General features: G+C 41.8%; 1 protein-coding gene across 1 annotated transcript in view; it reads right to left on the bottom strand.

Annotated features, from left to right (window-relative positions):
- The window catches only part of IKZF3 (IKAROS family zinc finger 3), a gene marked incomplete at its 5' end in the record, with an annotated part of 31,286 nt that extends 11,816 nt beyond the window's left edge, over positions 1-19,470 (bottom strand). The window contains 6 exons of the mRNA XM_084222049.1: positions 313-429; positions 1,369-1,536; positions 2,208-2,468; positions 15,741-15,851; positions 17,077-17,130; positions 19,419-19,470. Of these exons, the coding sequence (XP_084078175.1) occupies positions 313-429; positions 1,369-1,536; positions 2,208-2,468; positions 15,741-15,851; positions 17,077-17,130; positions 19,419-19,470 (763 nt within the window). The remainder of the gene's footprint in view (positions 1-312; positions 430-1,368; positions 1,537-2,207; positions 2,469-15,740; positions 15,852-17,076; positions 17,131-19,418) is intronic.
- Between the last annotated feature and the right edge of the window lie 963 nt (positions 19,471-20,433).

A 20,433-nucleotide genomic window follows, 5' to 3' on the forward strand; every position in this document is an offset into this window, starting at 1 on the left:
GTAAAATCAGCCACATAGCAACATTAATGTAGGAATAATTTAACTCACTGAGCATGGATACTGGATACAAAGTATTTTAGATGTTTTACATAAAGTAACACTTAAAGAGAAAAGTGATTAAAGTAAAAGCATTCCACCACCCTGAGGGCTATGATGAACCAGCCCCTTTAGAACATTACAGCCCCTCAGGTTACTGAAAAGGAGGGTAGGAAAAGCTGTTCTCAGGCTGTGGGTTAACAGCTCACCAGATGATCTTTTACAAGCCCTGTAATGTACTGAAACCCCAAAACCACTGCAATGTGATAAACTCACCAGCCTCGCACATGCCAGCGTTCTGCAGGTAAGTCCGGCACCGCTCCTTGTGCTCCTCTAACGAGCTCCTCTGCTTGTAGCTCCTTCCACAAAACTCACATTTATATGGCTTCTCCACTAGAAAAAGAAACAATAAAAGAATTAAAATAACCACAAGAGACCACTAAAACACTGTCTTGCTGGAAGGGTGGTGGTTATAGCATTGTGCTGGTGGGGTACAGCACCACACTGCTGGTCTTGATTAAATCAGAATCTCATTTATCCTTGGCAGATAAGCTCATTTTAAACTTTGATTCTTTGTGAGGTCGAACTTTTTTCTGTACAGTGCAGTGCAGAGATAACACCTATAATTTAGAATCAATGTTTTCTTTCTGAGCCCATGTGGAACACAGGATAAAGACAAATCCAAGGGCAAGCACAGCCTGGCTCCTACAGAACTGGGGTAGCTAAGATTGAATTATACCTGACTTAAAATCCAAGTCCCCTCAGCTCTGTGCCTCCATTTCCCCATCTGTAAAATGTACAGAACACCCTACCAGGCTTAAGAAGAAACATCTGTTGAGCATTTTAAGAGATTCAGATGAAAGGCACTACACCACAGTGAGGGGACAATAGTAATCTGCCTGCATTTATGCTCCTGGGATTTTCCTCACAGCTCAGAATGGGATGGGAGGAAGTCCCAGCAAAGCACATCTCACACTCTCCTCAAGTTCAGAGCTTGCTGCACTTGTATGAAAATGAACTGACAAGGTGGTGATGGGTCAAAGGTTGGACTTGATGATCTTGGAGGTCTTTTCCAACCAAAATGATTCTGTGAAAATGCCATGGAGTTATTTGTGCAAGCAGGTTTGTGGGCTGTGACACGGTTCCCGTGGCCCCTCTCTCTGCACCAAGAGCAGAGCCAGCCCCGAGCTCCTTCCAGGAGCACCAGTGAGCGGTCACTGCTCTGTGTTGAGCCTTTCACAGGCTGAGCAAACCTTGCTGACTGTCTTTTCCACACCGAGTGTCCCAGTGACACACATCCAAACCACATGGAGTGCCTGTGAAGTCACTTACCAGAATGTGTCCTTAAGTGACCCGTAAGCGCATCCCTCCTTTGGCAGGCATAACTGCACAGGTGACACTTAAAAGGTTTTTCCCCTGTGTGTAGTTTAATGTGGCGGAGGAGGTTTCCCTTCTGAGTAAAGGAAGCTCCGCACTGATTACACTGGAATGGCCGTTCACCTTAAAATGACATACAGAAAAGGACATTTAATGGTTACGTGGGTATCATGCTGTCCTCTGCCTTTTTGGAAGAGGAAAGAATGAGATATTGGATTGATTTCTTTCTATAGAAACACACAGAGTGTGGCTTTAGTGGGAGGGAGGTGCGGCTCTGGTGTCAGAGCTGCTCGTAGCATATGTAGGACTATGGAAAGCACTGCACAGTTCTTCCATGGAAAGAAGTGCTCTGGAGGAGGCTGATTCCAACAAGCCAGCAATTTTTAGAAGGAAAAAAAGTCTTATCTTACTGCAGGCTGAAACTTAAGATGCTCATTGGTTTGTTGCCAAAGTATGGCACAGAGAGAAATTTATATACAGACTGAAAATGGCAGCACAAAACCAAATTAACTTTTGCTTTGTGCCAGAAATACTGCATTACATAGTGCCTTTCATCCAAAATTCTTAAAATGCCTCACCAACTTGCTTTTAATAATATTCAATCCTGATAAGAAGAAAGGTGGGTAAAGTGAGGCACAGAACAGCAAGTAACTGGATAAAGATCACATGTGGCGTCAAGGACGGAACAAGGAAACCCTGATTTTGGTATCCTTTTAAAAAATAACCAGTCTAGATTAAAAATTATCTTATTTTTAGTACCCCAGCTCTTACAAGAACAACAGAGGGATATTTACCAGTGTGGCTACGCTTATGAACCATCAAGACATTGAGGCTAATGCAGGCTAATCCACAGATATCACAATTCATCTTTCCACTAGCTGGCCTGACGTTGTCATATGAACCCGAGTGTCTTTCCAGTTTAATGCTCTCATATTCGTTATATTCTCTGGGATATGTGTAAGGCAGTTCAGATTCTTCCAGGTTTTCCATTGGCTCGGAATTTAAAGCACTCTCCTCTCTTTCACTGTATTCACCTTTCACTTTAATCACATCATCTGCAGGTAAAAAAAAGCACAGGAGTGAAAAAAAGCTAATCTTATCCACAGTGAAGTACCTTAGGAAAAAAATGCACTAAAAATTATATAAAATAACTGTATCAGTCTTCCTAAAAGTTTTATTGAAATATGCAGATGAAGAAATGAAGAAATGAACTTCACTGGTCATGGACACTTAGTAATACTCACAGTGAGATAATCCTTGAAAGCAATTAACCTGCCTGGTAATTATCTTTGATGGAGAATTTCCTTCTACAGATTATGAATGTATAATACAGTACAAACATCTCCTGAATTACTAGCCAGGATTCAAAAGAAAACACTTTTTCACAACACTGTCAAGTATTATTTTTATAGAAATCAGCATTTCAGGTTGCTTCTGTGAATTGGAAATGCAGAAAGACATAAATTTAATAAGTAATTTTATCTTATAACTTATACCTTCTTGTGGAACCTCTGGTGCTTAGAACAAGCCTAGGAAATATATCTGATCAGAGCAAGACTCTCAGCTCTCCCATGGGAAAGATTCTCACTAGTTAAGCCTAACCAATAATCCTAATTTTCACTTGCAAATCACAGTTTTTATCCATAGCTCTCAGATATGTGAGAAGCAGTTGATAATCTTGATTTACTATGTGAGTAAAACTAGGAGAGGCAGGGTAAGGGTTTCCTGATAAATAAATGTATCCCAGAAATGCCAAAAGATTTTCCTGATTTTGTGAGGATGTGGCAAAGAACCTGACACCTCCTGAAGATCAGCATCCATGGCCTGTAAACAGGTTCCTGACCTGTAGCCAGTCCAGAGGAATCCAAAGGCATGGCCTAAATGAATGCAGCTCCATGACAAAGGTGGGTGTAACAGGCAGCTAATGATTTACTAAAGAGTAAAAATGCAAGCAAATTGGTCACACTGTATAAACAGCTGATGATTCCCAGCTTAGGGTGCTGAATTTCCTTTCCACAATTAACTCCAACACTACCAGCACTTCCATTAAAATCATTAATAACTGCCAGGACAGCTTTTTTCTGCTTAAAGCTGGCTGAGAAAGTTGGGTCTGTTCAGCCTGGAGAAGAGAAGGTTGTGTGGAGACCTCACAGCACCTTCCAGCATCTGAAGGGGTCACAAGGAAGCCAGAGAGGGACAATTCATCATGAGCTGGAGTGACAGGACAGGGGGGAATGGCTTTAAGGTGAAAGAGAGAAAATTGAGATTGGCTATATGGAATTCCTTCCTGTGAAGGTGAGAAGGCTCTGGCACAGGGTGCCCAGAGAAGCTGTGGCTGCTCCATCCCTGGGAGTGTCCAAAGCCAGGTTGGATGGGGCTTGGACCAACCTGGGAGAGTGGAAGGTGTCCCTGCCCAGGGCAGGAGGTGGGACTGGATGAGCTTTAAGGTCCTTCCAACCCAAGCCATTCCGTGGTTCTCTGACAAGAGACAGACTGAGGTTGAAACTCAAGTTGTGCCTCAAGCTACCGAGTGAAGAGGAGCACCATGAGATGCAGCACACGGCTTCCTGTTTGAGCCTTGTTCTCTGGCCACCTGCTCCTCCCTCCAGCCCAGGATTAGACAGTTCAATCTGGCATTGAATCACTTGTCCCTTCTCCAAAGTACAGAACATGAACTGCTGAATATGTATTAGCTCTGGTTCTGAGTAATAAACCACATCAAATGCCGAGAACAAACAATGGGTGGCAGTGAAAATGAGGTGGCGACATAAAAGCAACGTTGAAAAACAAAGATCTAAAATTTCATGAAATCAACATTTTCAGCAACACTTTAGGGAGAAAATCACTCCTCTGTCCTAATTGATTGTGTTAATCCCTGCCAATCTGTCTGACTTTGGGCTGAACTGGGGGAAATAGGTGGGTGATGGTTTCTTTCTCCTACACAAGACCCCACACTATTGTGGAAAACTCTGAGATCCCTCTTGTGCTCTCCTTGGATGGGGATATTGATGGAAGAAAGGGTTTTTCTCCCATCCTGTGTGGTTTTATCCCCTATCCTGGAAAATATTTCGATTTTGCTGTTGGGACTTGCTGCCCCAGTCCTGGATGAGCTCAGGTGGGTTTAGGTGCTTTCTCACAGGGAGCTCCAGGTTCACCCAAAAATGGGTTGTTTTCCTTTGTGGATCCTTCAGTACCAGCTCTGCTACACATCCCACGGATTCCTGCTTCCACAGAAACAGGGCTTCCTCTGCAGGTCCCTTCTGCTGCCAACTTCATGTCCAAGGGTGTGAGGGTGATCTTGTTATCAAGATTCCTTCAAAATTAGTTTATACAACCATTTCCATTTTCCAACTAAAAAAGATTGCCAGTTGCTGAAAGGAGATTTCAACACCCATCCCTTTCCCATGAGGGAGAAAAAAAAAAAAAAAAAAAAGAAAGAAACTTTTTTGGTTGGTTGGTTGGTTGGTTGGTTGGTTGGTTGGTTGGTTGGTTGTTTTTTTCCCTCTCAAAAGGAGGCTGTTCCAAAATAATTTGCTACATCCTGCCCAGCATGGTAAAAGGAAGTACCCAGTGCAGCTGCACCTTGTTGGTGCTTTCAGAAACAATTTCAATTCCCACTTTCTACTTAACGTCTCACCTTTCGTCTGCATCACACGCAGTTTTCAGCAGTGGAGGCCAAGCTGTGACCTCCAACAGAGGCTTCTGTGCTGTTTGCTTCTCTTTCTCACCACAGTGCTTGGCTCACTGCTCCAGAGTTGTGCCAGGGTCTGTGTGGCACACTGTGGGTAGTGGTTTCAGCTCCCCATGGCACATCCTTGGGGACTGTTGTAAACTGGGCAAATCATCTTATGATTCCACCGTGGAAAATAATCACCTCTGCAATTTCCACACTGCATATAAGGCTTGTGTTTCCTTGTAGTAACAGAGGAGGATGCACCTGAGTTTTGATCAAGGCTTTTCCATCACTGCCTCTGCTAAAAATAGGAGCTGTTTCAGCTGTCCATGGCATCCAAAGCTCAAGTATTTTCCTGTAGGTATTTGAAGGATTTCCACAGGAAAATTCACCTTCTGATGATTGGGACCAAGACAAGACACAAGGAAAGAGACTTTTTAACCCCAAATATAATTTAGAAGGGTTGGAATTTTTTCACCTGTGATGGTTTAGAGGCTGCTTCACCTCCTGACAGCCAGACAGGAGACAGCTTAAGTGCAAAGCAGTCTGAGGAAAAGATGGCTTGGTATAGGCTGTACTAAAATTAACCAAGTGATTGCAGAATCTGGAGCCACCAGAATACTTTTTCAGGCCAGACTTTTCTCTGTACTGGCATGCACAGGGAATACCATGTGATCAGGAGATTGGCAGATGTGTGGAAGGTTTGTATCTGTCACTTAAAAATCATATCAACATATTTTATTAGATCAGGGAGTTTCCAGGCTGGTCTGCCTTAATCAAGAGGAAGGAAGCTGTGACTTCATGTAGAATAGGGAAATTTAACTGAGGAAAAACACAATTATCCCTAAAAACACTAACAAAGTTCCCACAGTGGAAAAAATAAGTGCTATCATCTCTTCTATTAGGCAAGTAAAGAGGCTGTAAGAGAAAAAAAAGCATTCATAGAGTCCAAGCCAGGGAACTATTTTTCTTGAGGCAGTTCATGGAGTTAATATACACTGAGGAAAAAAAAGCTGCAGCTTTTACAGAACAAAGTGCTGGTGTGATGCGTTAAGGCTGATGCACATGGTTTCATTTCCTGGGGAGATGATTACAAGATGAAAGACATACTCCAGAGTAATATTTTTGTTTCACCTGAAACACTGTAAAAACAATGGGTTCTGGAAAAAATCCAAAATAAAGCTGCGGTGGCAACTTCAGACTGAGTCACCACCCAAACAGTGCTTGTGTGTGCTCTATAAAATGATAGAATCACAAAGGGTTTGTGTTGGAAGGACATTAAAGCTCATCCAGTCCCACCTCCTGCCCTGGGCAGGGACACCTTCCACTCTCCCAGGTTGGTCCAAGCCCCATCCAGCCTGGCCTTGGACACTCCCAGGGATGGAGCAGCCACAACTTCTCTGTGCCAGGGCCTCCCCACCCTCACAGGGAGGGGTTTCTCCCATATATTCAACACAAATTTTTCCCTTTTTCAGCTTAAAGCCATTCCTCTCTGTCCTGTCACTCTTGTTCCTGAAGCAGAGCCCCTCTCTGCTTTCTTTTAGGTCCCTTCAGATACTGGATTGCTGCTCTGACATCTCCATACAATCCTTCTTCTCCAGGCTGAAAATGCATAAATAAAAAAGTCAAGAGAGCCAAATAACTGAGGCAAGTTAGAGGGTGTGGGAATCTATAAAATTAGCTCAAGACACTTGTCACAGTAGCCCCGTCCTGTTCGTGTCTGTATATAAACTGCCAGCGATAGAGGGTTTCTGAATCTTAGCTGTTTTCTCTAGGAGGAAGTTTCAGTAGGAAAACCCCCCAAATTCTCCATTTAATCTGAGACTCTGGCATCAAATACAGAGGAGAAAATCTAAGTTTTGTCCTGTTGTTAAGCAAAGTTTACCAGGAGCGATGGGAAAAACGCAAGGAATAAAACCCAGAAGCCATTAAAGACAACGGCAGGAAAGGGTGATGTAGCTCAAGTGTTTTACAAGGAGTGGGGTCATAATCGTGAAATCCTCAGCACATGCAAAAAGTCAACTGGGTAACAAAGAAACTTAATCATCTTAATGTGGCATTTTAATGATGCTGCTGATTTGCTGTGCCAATTCAGAGATAATGAGCCCCTAATGCTACAGATGTTCAGCCAGACTAAAGGAAAAAAAAAAAAAAGGAAAAAAGGAAAGCTTTTCTTGTATGCCATTTCCTAACTATCCAATTAAACAAATTGTGAAAGCATATAAATAGTTTACCAGGTTTTGACAGCTGTTAATGGGATTCAGATGCTGAGGAACAAGAAGGGAGTCAATACGGGGCATATTGGAGGGTTCTTGTGACTACCTGGGTTTGACAGGTATTAACTGATGATTCATCACTGTTATCCCCACAAAACCCTACAGACACATGCCAGAGCTTCTCCCCTCCCAGAATGAGAGATTCCTGTACCTAACCCAGCCTGAGACAGAGAGTGGTGAAGCTGAAAAAGTCGGTGGAGTTTCCAGATTCAAGGCAGAATCCTGCATGTTTGTGAGAAACACCTCAGCAATGGAATCAACACACTGGGGGCAAAGATAGGTCATGAATAAAAAATTTCCATTATCCTTAGTGAATAAAGAGAGTAGTACATCCCATAAAAATTATAAACCAGGGGAAAATAATTAAACTAAACAATGCTATGGCTAAGTTTTTTTCCCTCAAACAAGAAGAAAACAATTACATGTATATACTGGGAATTTGGAGATTGTAACTGATGGGGAATTATAAAATGTGAAGTGACACAATAACATTTTTTTTTTTTAATGAGGCAACACTATCAGAGTTAAGATAACTTTTCTCCATGTTTTTCTTCTACCCCACTGCAGATATCTATCTAGGGGAGGGAAAGGATTTCAAGCCTTTTTGGCCCACCCTGGTTTGTTTTCCCTCTGACTCCAGCCTGGCCTCCCTTTTTCCCAACAGCTTTTATGAGATCATTGTTTGCCAACAAAGAAAGAGCAGTCACCTCAGAGCAGAATTAACTTCCAGTCAGACAGCAGAGACAACCACCCCAACCAGGACATGGTGACAAGGAATGCCCTTGCAGGGTGCAGACACTGGGCCTACCCCATTCTTTGGTTCCTTTTTTATGTCACTACAGGCCAAAGCAGAGAATTCTGCACTAAAAGTCCCAAATATTGCATTTATTACTTGGCCATATTGGTTTTGGATTTATTTTATCTTTGTGCCTTTTAGTATTTTCTTAGTCCTATTTTTCAACAGTCACTTCAGTACAAAAAACCTAGTACTTATTTTGTTTAGATGCTTTATAAGGCAGACATGAGGGGTAATTCCTAAATGACCCAGTGCAGAATGCACCTGGTGGAAATTTCACTTCTAAATATAGGAGAGAAACTTTCATCATTCCCCTTTGTGGAGTGCATGCTCAATGGTAATGAGTCTCCTTGGTTTTATTGTGACTTGAAACAAAAATAGAAACAAATCAAATTGAAATGCAGCACTGAGAATTGGAAAGAAAATAAAAAAAATCAGCCAGGCATCATTTTCCAAGTGCTCAGATGTGTATTTTCTACTTCATTAATACCAGTGCCTCTTTATCATTAAAGCATAGTGTAATTTATCTAGTTGTACAATTAATTGCAAAATAACAGCCACCAAACAACATACGTCGTTTCCAAGCTCATGTGAGTCAGGAAACTTGAATTATGTAACTGGTTCTTCAAGCATCTTACTTAAAAAACATTTTTCTTATAAAGATTAATATTCTTGTGGAAATCTATGATTTCACACACAGTGTTTCCCCTCTATTATCATTTTCTGCCTGATCATACTCTAATGTTTTTCTAGGATTTTCATTCAAAAGGTTTCCAAATTATGTTGAAGTTATACTAACAGAAATAGGGGTAAAGGAGAAATATTCCCTACAACTGAGTGTTCCCAAAGCTGGAGTAAAACAGGACAAACTGCACAGCAACACTGTGCAGTGCTGAGTTTAGAGAAGGAAATGGAATTTAACTTCATTTAACTGCATTTAAATGCTCTTAACTGAAACTACAAACAGAATTTGGGGAAGCAGAATGACCTTCCCTGGGACAAATTGGACTAGGGGCTGGAAAACTCTCACTAGTGTATGCTGAAACTACTGTGGGATTGTATTTGGGTTGTTTAATTATAAAAAGTGGCAATAATTTGTCATTTTTACTCAACTTTTTACACCCCCAGTGCTGGAGGGGAGCACAGAGGGAATGCCATCCCACATCCTCAGGCCTGCAGGGCCCAGGTTTTCCAACACCTGTCCCAAATGAAATTTATTTTCATTTTGACACCTGTTAACATTATCCTTTCAGATCTGAATATCTTCAAAGTCTCCCTCTTACAAAAAAAAAAACAGAGAAAAAGATGAAACTGCGCAAGCTCTTCCCTTCCTTTGCCGTTAAGATACCATCACCCAGAGGAACCATTTCTAAAATGACAATTCCTGAAGTCCAGCAAGACAGATACAATCACAACCGTTAAATCAAACTTCAATGAGACAGTTAATCAGAGAACATCTGGACCCAACAGTCAGACTGAGAAAGGCCACATGTTAAATTCAGATAATCACTGGCATTACTTATATCAAGGGACCAATCACTAATGTGACCACTCAGGCACGGTCGGCTCTGGTCAACTGTGCTTCAAATGAACTTCAAACCTGAGAAATTCAATGTATCATTTCATTTAATCTTTGTAAATTCATCTCCCAGGAGCCTTCACGACAATGCAATATATTCTTGTAAGAAAAATTAAATATGGAGAGAAAATAAGATGAAATAATAGGAAGAACAGGGAAATCTGTGATAAATACCTGAGGAATTTTAAGACATATAGGCTGAAGGCGGGAGCTTGGTTCAGATGGTCTTGAACACCTTGAACTGATTTGATTGAACTATAAAAAATTCCAGTAGCAAATAATCTTGACTTGAATTTTAGATTACACCTGTGTTGTCTCCTATTTGAGGTTCTTTAATCAAATATTTGTAGTTTACTTTTAGCACAGCCTTGTAGAGAAACGAGCGCATCCGCTTTGTGTTCCCTTAGTAACACTGATCTCACAGCTCTTACAGCTCTAACATCTTACAGCTCTTTCCCATCCTAAACCTTCCCGGGAGTCTGCACAACAAATCCAGCCCTCCCAGGAAGAGCAGGATCGCTCAAAGCGGCGGTCGGGAGCACCTGCAGCTCCCGGAGCCGCTCCTGGAGGTGGAGCTCCTGCTCCAGGAGAGGCAGGAGAGGAGCGCGGCGGGCGCGCACGGCAGGTGAGCGCAGCCACACGCTGCTCCTCGGGAGTACAGCCAGCCGAGCTCCGAATTTACCAATTCCCAACGCTCCTGCAGAGCAGAAGGAACAAAAGCCGGAAAAGAACTGGAGAGAATGCAGCGCTGAGGACACGGCAACGCCGGCCCGGGGAGCACAGGTGTAACAGGCACCGAGCACCCGCTGCAAACTCTGCGCAGCTCAGTTAAAAGTCAGCCAGAAACGAGACAAAAGAGCCATCAATTCCAATGCTCAGGGAACTATTTGTATCTATTTTAGCAATGTTTTGGCTCTTGTGGATCTGTTTCACTTTTTCAGTAGCACAAACAGTGAACCTGTCTCTTCAACTCCCATTTTGTGCCAAATGAGCAGCCTGGTTTGGGGGCAAAATGTGACTCATCCCCATTAACTGATTTCCTTTTCACTAATCTGTATTTCCAAAAATAGATTATTTCCTACAATAACATGTGGCTTGAATTCCCAGACTCATTTTCTACATCTTCACTTATTTTCTGCTGGGGGGAGTGGGGAGGGATCACAACTCATTAGTCTTGGACTAGATTTTATTTCAATGCCAAAGGAATAAATATTTCTCTCACCTGTAATTTCAGGTAATTATTTTGTATGGATCCAAGGTACACAGTTTAGAACAAGTGAAAAAAAAAGGTGTTTAAAAAGTTGTGGAATGAAGGCCATCATCTATTGAATAACTGTGCATCCATCCTCTTCCCAGCCCTTGTTCTGTCTCAAAGTTTCCACTGGGAGTCAGGACATCTCATAAGTAAATTCTATTTTCTAATCACTATAATGGGTTAATTAGAATGAGAAATAGCTGCACTTTCTGATTATCTCCAGGCAATCAGAGTATCCTAGTGTCTGTGTCTGTGCTGAGTGCTCAGGATAGTCCAGCTGATGTCAATCATTTACAGGCTGGGTGACACCACCGCCCCGTTGATGTCACCGAGCGTGCCTGGCAGCATTCCTGCCGCTGACGGCACAGTCTGAAGAGTTCAAACAAAGTCAAGAGGATCGTTTGTTGATAAGGAAAACGTGGCTTTCAGTCCCAATAGAGCCCCCAGAGAAGCCTGACCCGTTCAGCCCAGGCTCCTTGTTGGGTTTAACACTACAGAAATCCCCTTGCAGTGAACTTCTGCTGATGTTGTGAGATAACCCCAAGTCCCATGAGCGCCGGGGCTCGAGCTGGGCTTGGGAGATGAAATATTCTGATAAAAAACGGCACTTCCTTTCCAGGCAGATAAGTGCATGTTCTTGCAGCACCGCTGGAACCTCGCTGAGCGCCCCAGTGAGGCTCTGTCACCTCTCCTGCCTCACTCCAGCCTTTCAACCGCCCCCCTCACACACCTCAGTGCAGCAGCAATTAACATCCATAAACCACAAATGTGGCTTTTATCTCTTTTTAGCTCACAACCATGAAAGCTCGCTGACATTCATAACACCCCAAAAGTTGTCTGCCTCAACAGCTGAGAGAATTAAGACATAATTAAACATTAGTGCTTGACTGCGACTCCCAGAGGAAGGAACGTGGCTTTTTTAATTTAATTTTTAAATTAAAGATGTGTCAGCTTTGGCCACCAAAGGTAACAGTATTGGGGGCACATAAAGAAACAGGGGAAATCAAGAGCTTTCCCCCCCTCTCTCATTGCTTGTCTCTTTTCAGACTAGACACAGGAAGCACCATGGGAACGGTGTATTTTTATGGTTGCAGGCAAGCATACACCATGTGCACCACAGCGTGCAGCTTCCAGTCCCTTGAGGCAAGAAAAGGGGGTTTTGTTTCTTTTTTTTTCCTTCTTCCCCATCAAGCTTTTAATTACCATTTTACTATAGCCTGCTGCCTAATTGTTTGCCCGATACTTAGCACTGATCATCATGGAAGCCTGTTTAACAGGGGGGTGGAGTAGGACAAGTTGAGTTGTTTCCATGGAATGGCATCTCACCTGTGTCAGGACACACATAAAAAAACACCATAAGCTGGTGTGTTTGCACAGGCTCAGAGAAGTACAAATACAAAACTGTTTGCTGGAAAAGTGGATTTTTTTCATACCAAATGAGTTCCAGCAATGGTGTTTCAGCCCTATACATTAATTTAATGTTTTTATTAACTGTCTGTAAGATTTTAAAAGGATCCCAGCACCACTTTTAGCATAAAAGGTTTCCACCAAACCAAATCAGACAACATCTAGATTTAAACAGGTCCAGCTCAAAGCCTCAGAATAATTCCCCACAACATACTCACAGTGTCACCCATGAATAATGCAAGAATCACAAAAACATGCAGTCCAAGAAACTGGGAGATTCCTATTCACTACGGATGGCTGACAAGACATGGAAAAAACAACCAAAATTGTGCTCGAGAAAAACATGTTACAGACACACTAAGGCAGTGGAAAGCAGGTTATCGAAGGCCTGATCTCTCTCCATGAGTCAGTGGCCTCGTGTTCCCATGATGGCCTTCAGCAGATGGAACAAACCCCGGGGGCACGGATCGTGTGGGGGTTCAGGAGAGAAAAAGGAGAGGTTTCTGTGTTGCAGGCTGTCATCAGCCATGAATTGGGAAGGTGGAATTGCTCACTCACAAACATGATTAACATTTATGAGAATCACATAAACAGTTTTCATTATTTGTGTTTAAATTTGATATAAAATGAGGGGATTAATGATGGTATCAATGTGCCAAATAAAGAAAGTGAGCTTTTTGGTTTTTATTAACCAATAGGTTTTTCAGGTGTAGGCAGGACATAATCCTTTTCCCAAAAGCCATCACCAATACTGATGATATTTCTATTCTGTGATCTTGGAGAATATTATATATTCATTTTACCAGGGTTAGTGATCCCCAAAAGATAATCCTCCCACCAGGACAGCACTGTCAAAATGTGGTTTCATTTATAGAAGTCACACAGTAGTTAGTGACCCACGAGGACTGCTCAGGGTCTAACAGAGCTGCTGCTATTTTATAGAGGGCATGACATGAAAGCTGAGATTATTTGTGAATTTCAGTCTCCAACAGCAACTGAACTGGTGTTGTTGGGAGGAAATTTAAGTGCACCTACTGATCGTTGCAGGGCCTGGAGTACTAGCGCAGCATGCTTAAATATTTAAGATTTATTGTGCTTCCGGTATCAGAATGACTGCAGAGAACAGTGTGTGAAGCACTGAAGCAAACATTATGTATATTTTATTCTGTGCCATTTCACATGGAGATGCTGGAGGTACCTTTTTTGTGCATTTGAAGCAGCTTTCTCCTTGCAGTCGTGGCTTTGTTCCTACAGTGAGCGGCAAGGAATGGGGCACTGTTGTACTGAAGGTTCATATTCACTTTATAATGAATGAGGTCTAATGGTAAGGGAGGCTGCTGGAGGGGAATGATGTTTTATTGATATTTATAGCATTGTCTTTGAGATGTAAATTTTCAGTGTTTGCATTCCAGAACAAATGGCAAAGAGACTTTAAGAGATCAACACCAATATAAAAAATGAATGGTAAGAGCTGTGCTGACACAGTCTCTCACGTGTCCAAGTTGTTCCTGACTGAAATGTATGGAAAAGAGGGTGAGAAATTATACTGGAGGCACAGGGCAGCCAGGGAACAGGAAAAGGACTTGCTTCATGCCTGGACACTGCATATGAGCAGTATGGACATGGCTCCTGGAAAGGGAAGGCGGGAAGAAGCTACAGCAACTCCTCTCAGGTGGCCAATACTGAGGGCTTTGGGAAAGAAATCCCATCCTGGCTTCCTGCACCCACAGCTCAGTGAGCAGGAGGAGTGAAGGGCTGGGACACTGGAAAAGCACAGGGAGAAGTGAGCCAGTGAGAGGGGAATTGGTGCAAAGGGTGGACAAACAGCTGGAGCATGGCTGTGAATATTTTATGGCCTATGGGATCTGAGAGATCAGCTGCCTTGGTTGTAGAAAATGCTCAAGTCTTCTATATTCTGTCTATTCTATCAAACTTCTGTATTTAGGGTAAGCAGAGCAGAACTCACCTGCCCAAGGCAGGCTCTATATTGCAGACATCTACAATGAGCTAATCTCAACTGTAGAGTCCTGCTTAGCTGCAGCTGCTCTGGGGACACGAGGCTTTTCATCCTAATCCAGACACCCAAATTTGGTCAGAAAACCTGTGTGATGTCTGTCCATAAACTGCCCAGAAAGGCTAGACACCAGCAGTTCCAGATACTGGCACTGTAGATCCTTGAGTGAGATTCACCGCTCCCTTGAGTGTTTTATGTTTGCTTGCAATTTGTTAACCAATAAAAACATTTGGTCTTTAATAATGCAAAAGTATAACCCCTGTAAAATAATCACATTAATGTGATTATTTTACACAACCAAAGCTACTTACACAGCCAAAACAAATAATTCTTTAGTGATTTACTTGATTCATGTGATACAAACTCTACCTCAAACTCCTACCCAAAGCCACAGCTGTAATTTCCCTTGGTGCTGCTGCACTGCCATGGACTGGTGTCACAGAAAGGCCCTGTGACACTGGTGACACCATGTGTGCTGTGCCCAGGACACGTGCCCCACATCCTCCACCAGGCACACTCCTCAGTGGTTGTGGCTGAGGCCCCTGGCACGGATGAACACTCTCACATCATGGGCAGGAGTTGTTGTTCATGCTGAGATTTCAGTTTAGGAGATTGTACAGCGCAGAAGAAACTCAACACATGTGTCATAGACACATGTAAACCCCTGAGCTCTGTACAATTGCCAAGTTTCAGGAGCTACTGCTGCTATCTCCTATCTGTAAATTAAGAGGGCCTGATGGTTTTTAAAGACAGTACATAATAGTTCACTATTTTAATTAATCCCTATGTTTTCTTTTAGACCTGTAGGAAGGGTATTTTCTTCAACAATAAACATGGAAAACTGACCAACCTCCCTTTCATCCCCAGTTTAAAATACAACATTACTGCTACAGTTTTAAATTTTACAGGTCTAAGTGGTCCTGTGAATTTGAGATAACTTGTTCTTTCTTTCAAAAAAAAGGAATAAATTATCAAGTTATTTTTTAGGTATGAAAGTACTTAGCATAAATCAAAATTGCAGTCCTAACACAGGATTTGCCTATGCAAACTGCTCTTAGGAATTTGTTACCACACACATTAGAGGCTCACCAGATGCACTTGCTCTTTTATCTTCCCATCCATATTTCACAGATCCTGTAAAACTGACCTTGCTAAAATGCACGTGAGGTTCCCTGATGGAAAAGTGTTGCTCCTCTTTAGAATGTGTTAAAATGCTCCAAATGAATTGTATTGCTATTCCTTTTAAAGGCATGCTCTCATAGCATAATCAGATGAATAAAAAGACAAAATACAACTATTATTTATCAGAATTCCAACTCTACTTTACCTCCTGTTTCTTCATTAGACTGACTGTGTTCCTTCATATCTTCCACATTATCCATGCTTTCCATTTCCTGGGATTTATTCAGATTACAGTCTGTCAAATCCTCTTGTTCCTCTGGAAAAAAAAAAGGCAAAAAATAATTAACTATTTATTCTCCAAGAATATTTCCAGGTGATTCCCTCGAAGAAAGCACCTGCACACTCCCAGCACTGCTGACAGTACCCACAATGTTATTTCTACAGATGTGCTGGTTGAACTTCGGGGAATGATTTCACTTCCCAAAATCCTACACAAACTCTCACACATACCTGGAACACGTTTTCAGCTTTTGCTCAGATCTAAATATTCTGGAGGTTATTCTAAATGGCAGCAGGAATAAAATCCAGAATATCTAACTCTATCATAGGTGCTCTGACAACTGCTGAGAGCAGGGATGGAGCTCCTTGGAGCAAGGCAAAGGAATCACAACTCCACTTTGTTCTTTTGGGCAAAATTTTAATCATTCTGGCCTTAGGCCAGAAAACTGCTCAAGCAGATGTAATCAAGGCCTCTCTGAACCCACTTGCACTTCTCTGCTTATTCCACGTGTGTATTTTTAAATATCAACATTATCATGCAGACCAGCATCCCAGAGATCCCAGCTTCTCTACTTGGAAATAAAGACACATTTTTAGCTGTAGTGAAATTTATTCGGGTAAAGTGTTTCAAATAAAGCTTCTTTCATTAACCCCACAATACAAACTAGCTCCATATTACGTGTATTTCTGTAAATTTCAAATCAATATTTCATTAAAAAACAGATTTTTTTTTTTTCAAACATTATGGGAATTTTTAAAATTTACAGTCACACTGTGAAATTGCTGGTAAATTCTTTAACCTACTGACAGCTGGATGCTAACACTTCTTATCCTTCTCAAGCTAAATATTACATTGGAGCTGAAAAGAGGCTCGGCTTTTTGATTAACAAGAAAGTGAAACACTTGTCAAACTCACTCAGGAGGTTTGTTTTCATATTTTTAGAAATGCAGTCAACCAAGAGAATTGTATTATTCTTGCTTCCCTAATCAAAACTTCCAGCTTTCTCCTGAAAATATTTCCTTTTCTCTTATACAGTCCTTTTTTTCCCACTTCACTATAATTTTCCAGTATTATAGTGAACTTCCAAGGTTTTATTTCATCTCTAAAATTTACTTTTTTTGCCTTTAATGTCCCTCTTTGTACTTTTGACTGTTATTCAGTGTCCAGGAACCCTAAAGCAGCTGCAATTCATGTAATTTTCTCCATTTAAATATAGAACTGTCAAGAGAGGGTGGAAGAACACAACTGAACAGCACAGTACCTGCAGCTACAGGCTGTTCCTGAGGGTTACTGAGGTCCATCCCGGGTTGTGAATCTGCAAAAAACAGAAAAGCAGCCTGAGCTGTCTAAGATTTAAAAACAGTTCACAACACACTTGTTACAATCTTATAAATTCCTGTTTTCTTGGCTGAAAGTAAAATTGAAAAAGAAAACCTTTCAAAGAAATAAAAACCAAATTAGTATCATGCTTCACTTCTTTATATCCTGAGCACTGGCCTGTGCCCAGAAAAGGGATTAAGTATGATTTTTTAACTTCAAAAATTTAAGAACAGAGTACCTTAAGCTTTCGATTTACTCATTGAGTACCCTGTGAGCACACTGCAGCCGTAGTAACTCTGTAGTAAGTTAATTTCTCTAAAGCACAAAGATATTTTTACTTTTTTTTTCCAACACAAAGGGAAACCCCCATTATCTTCACAGGACCTACTTGGTTTTCATGGGAATGCAAGCCTAATTCCCACTGAGAAATTCCAAAAGGGATCAAATGCTAGGAATTTTAAACATTTTTCAGACCAATACCCGTGCAGCCTGGTTTCCCATTGTGCTGGGGGCTCAGCACAAGCTGCAGGTATTCCCATTGCCCAGTGCCCAAAGTTCAGCTGTTGAGTTGAATTGGAGGCACAAACCTGAGCTGTCCCGTTATTTCTTTACTCCAGACCTCTCTGCCTTGAGATTTCATTGTTAGGAAGCTGAATTCTTAACACAGACATAGTTACCTGCTTCCTTCCTCCTTTCTTTCCTGTAGCTTTTTCCCCCTCTTTGTTTTTTTACATGCCATAACATTTTTTTATCAGCTTTGAACCTAAAAAATAATATAGTTTCTGGACCAGGAAAATTTCTTCCTGGCAGTTACATAACAGAAACACCCAGGTAGCGGGCATGAGGTGTTAACCACGGGTGACATTTACCCCATAATCATCTGTCTTTACCTCCTCTGCATATGGAACTTTTTTGTGGTCTCTGCAACGTTAAAATATAAAGCTCTGGTAACTCTCCAGCGAGGCAGCATGGTATCAGAAGAGGTACTCCAAAAAAACTGCATGAATAGAGGGGGGGATAATGTGTGCAACGAAATAGAGGCCTTGCATCATAAAGATAGTCACAGAATTAAATGACAAAAAATTCAGATATTTACTGAATTGATATTTTGAAGTAAATAAGAAAGATCAAGGATCTGTATAGTTATAGCCCTTAATTTCTCATTTTCATTCTATTATGCTAGGAAAATTGAGGTACAAAGAAGCAAATGGACCAATTTATACAGCAAATCATGATGAAAAAGCATCAGTAAATGCTGGGTAAATGAACAAAATTTTCTCTAATATTGATTTAAACTTTACATTGCAATAAGTTGCCCAGAGAAGCTGTGGCTGTCCCATCCCTGGAAGTGCTCAGTGTCAGGCTGGATGGGGCTTGGAGCAGCCTGGGATAGTGGAAGGTGTCCCTGCAGGGGTGCAACTGGATGAGCTTTAATGCTCTTCCATCCCAAAACTGTGATTCCATGAATAGAGACACCTAAATTACACAAGCCCTTGTAATTCTGCACATAATTAAATGAAATCTCCCTTATTCTGCAACATTTGATTTTGGTTTTAATTGCATTCAGAATCCCTGCACAGTTGCTCCATTTGGGTGATGGGGGTCAAAGCCCCAGCCTGAAACCCCAAGATGCCGTGAAACCTTGGCAGCAATTCTGTGTTTCCCTGAGCTCCAGGGAGGTCATGGAAGAAAAAACTGGAACTCCTACATGACTGCTTGAATTCCGATAATCCTACATATATTCCTGGATAATTCTATATTTTTAGAAATCATTGGATTCCTCAAGTTTCCCTGGCAGCTGCAGGACAGCTTGCTGGAGAACAGCATTGCCCGAACACGAGAGCCAAGCAGGACCTGCTCAGCCTCCTCATCTCCTCCTTGCTGAGATGGAGTCTGGGAATTTATTCATATTTTGTTGAACACAACAGTTTCATACCCATGATGGCTGCTGGGCAGGATAACACTTTGGAAGAGATAAGAATGATGACACACCAATTAATGGTTCTCTTCTTGATTGAGAAACATCCTGGTCTTTGTCTCACTTTCAAGCCTCCAACCTCCCCTCACCAGCACCTGGTTTCCTTACAGCATCAGTCTCCAGCAGCTTCTTAGAGCCTTAGTGGTCTCTTCATATTTAACCTCAGGTCTCTTTCCTGACTATTCTAAGCCATATCCTTCATGGTGACAGGAGAACAAGTGGGTGGATTCCACCCCTGATTCTATACCAATAAAGTTATTTTTCTACCGAATGTTCAGAAAAACACAAGGCAGGAAATCACTTACAGAACACGTTTGTCTTCCCAAGCTTCAAAGAGCTCCAGTGGCTGGGGTGCATGGGAAGAGGACGCTGGTCTCTGTGTGCTGCAGCTGAGGCACAATGTGCATTTACAAAGCAGAAGTAAAATTCATGTGCTTTCGAAACCAATCCTTGGCCATCCTGTGTTCTACACCGATAGGCAAAGGGAGCCAAAATATTCAAATAGCTTGCTAAAAAAGTGCTGTGGTATTTTAGTATGCAACACTATTCATATTTTATCCTGGTATTTGACCAGAACAGCCAACCTGAAATTTAACCCCCTTAAATGGATATTTTTCAAATCACTGATGATCCTGATTCCTTTCTGTCCTTAATACAGAATGGGAGGTATATTTTGAATTATTGTAATTTCACCTGTTTGTCCTCAAAATGAAACCAGAATGCTGCCTTTTTCCTGCTGACTGCACTTTTCAGCTCAACAGCACAGGGAAGGAGACACCTTTGAAAGTCCCATCTGCTCTTAGTCCTTCCATCACAGTAGATGGAGCAGAAACAGAGAGTTTCCTTGTCTGAAGTCAGTGCCTTCACTATGTACACCACTCAACCTCTTCCACTCCAACAAGTTTTTCACCTTCAACCCACACTGGGTCATTAAGGAGAGAAATTCTAGCTGATGTCTCCACTGAATGTACTTCTTCATCATCCACAGACTCCATGGCCTTCTGAAGAAGGCACCTGGACCCAGTAAACTCTTCATGGAGTATCTGATATTTTGCTGCTCTTAAGCATCATGCAGTGTGTGAAATTTTAAGTGCTCATGTCATTTTGGGAAGAAATCCTGATCAGCACTGATATTATACACCAATCAGCAGTGTATAATTAAGGATATTTTTCTCATATTGGTGCATATGGCCTTCTAAACCCAGCAGAATAATTCAGTGATTCAATATAGGATATCCTGAGTCATAGAATATCCTGTGTTGGAAGAGACCCACTAGGATCATCAAGATCCAACCTGTGATCCAAGCCCAGAACCTGGAG

This window comes from Fringilla coelebs (assembly GCF_963513975.1).
Source record: "Fringilla coelebs genome assembly, chromosome: 27".
NCBI classification, from domain to species: domain Eukaryota; kingdom Metazoa; phylum Chordata; class Aves; order Passeriformes; family Fringillidae; genus Fringilla; species Fringilla coelebs.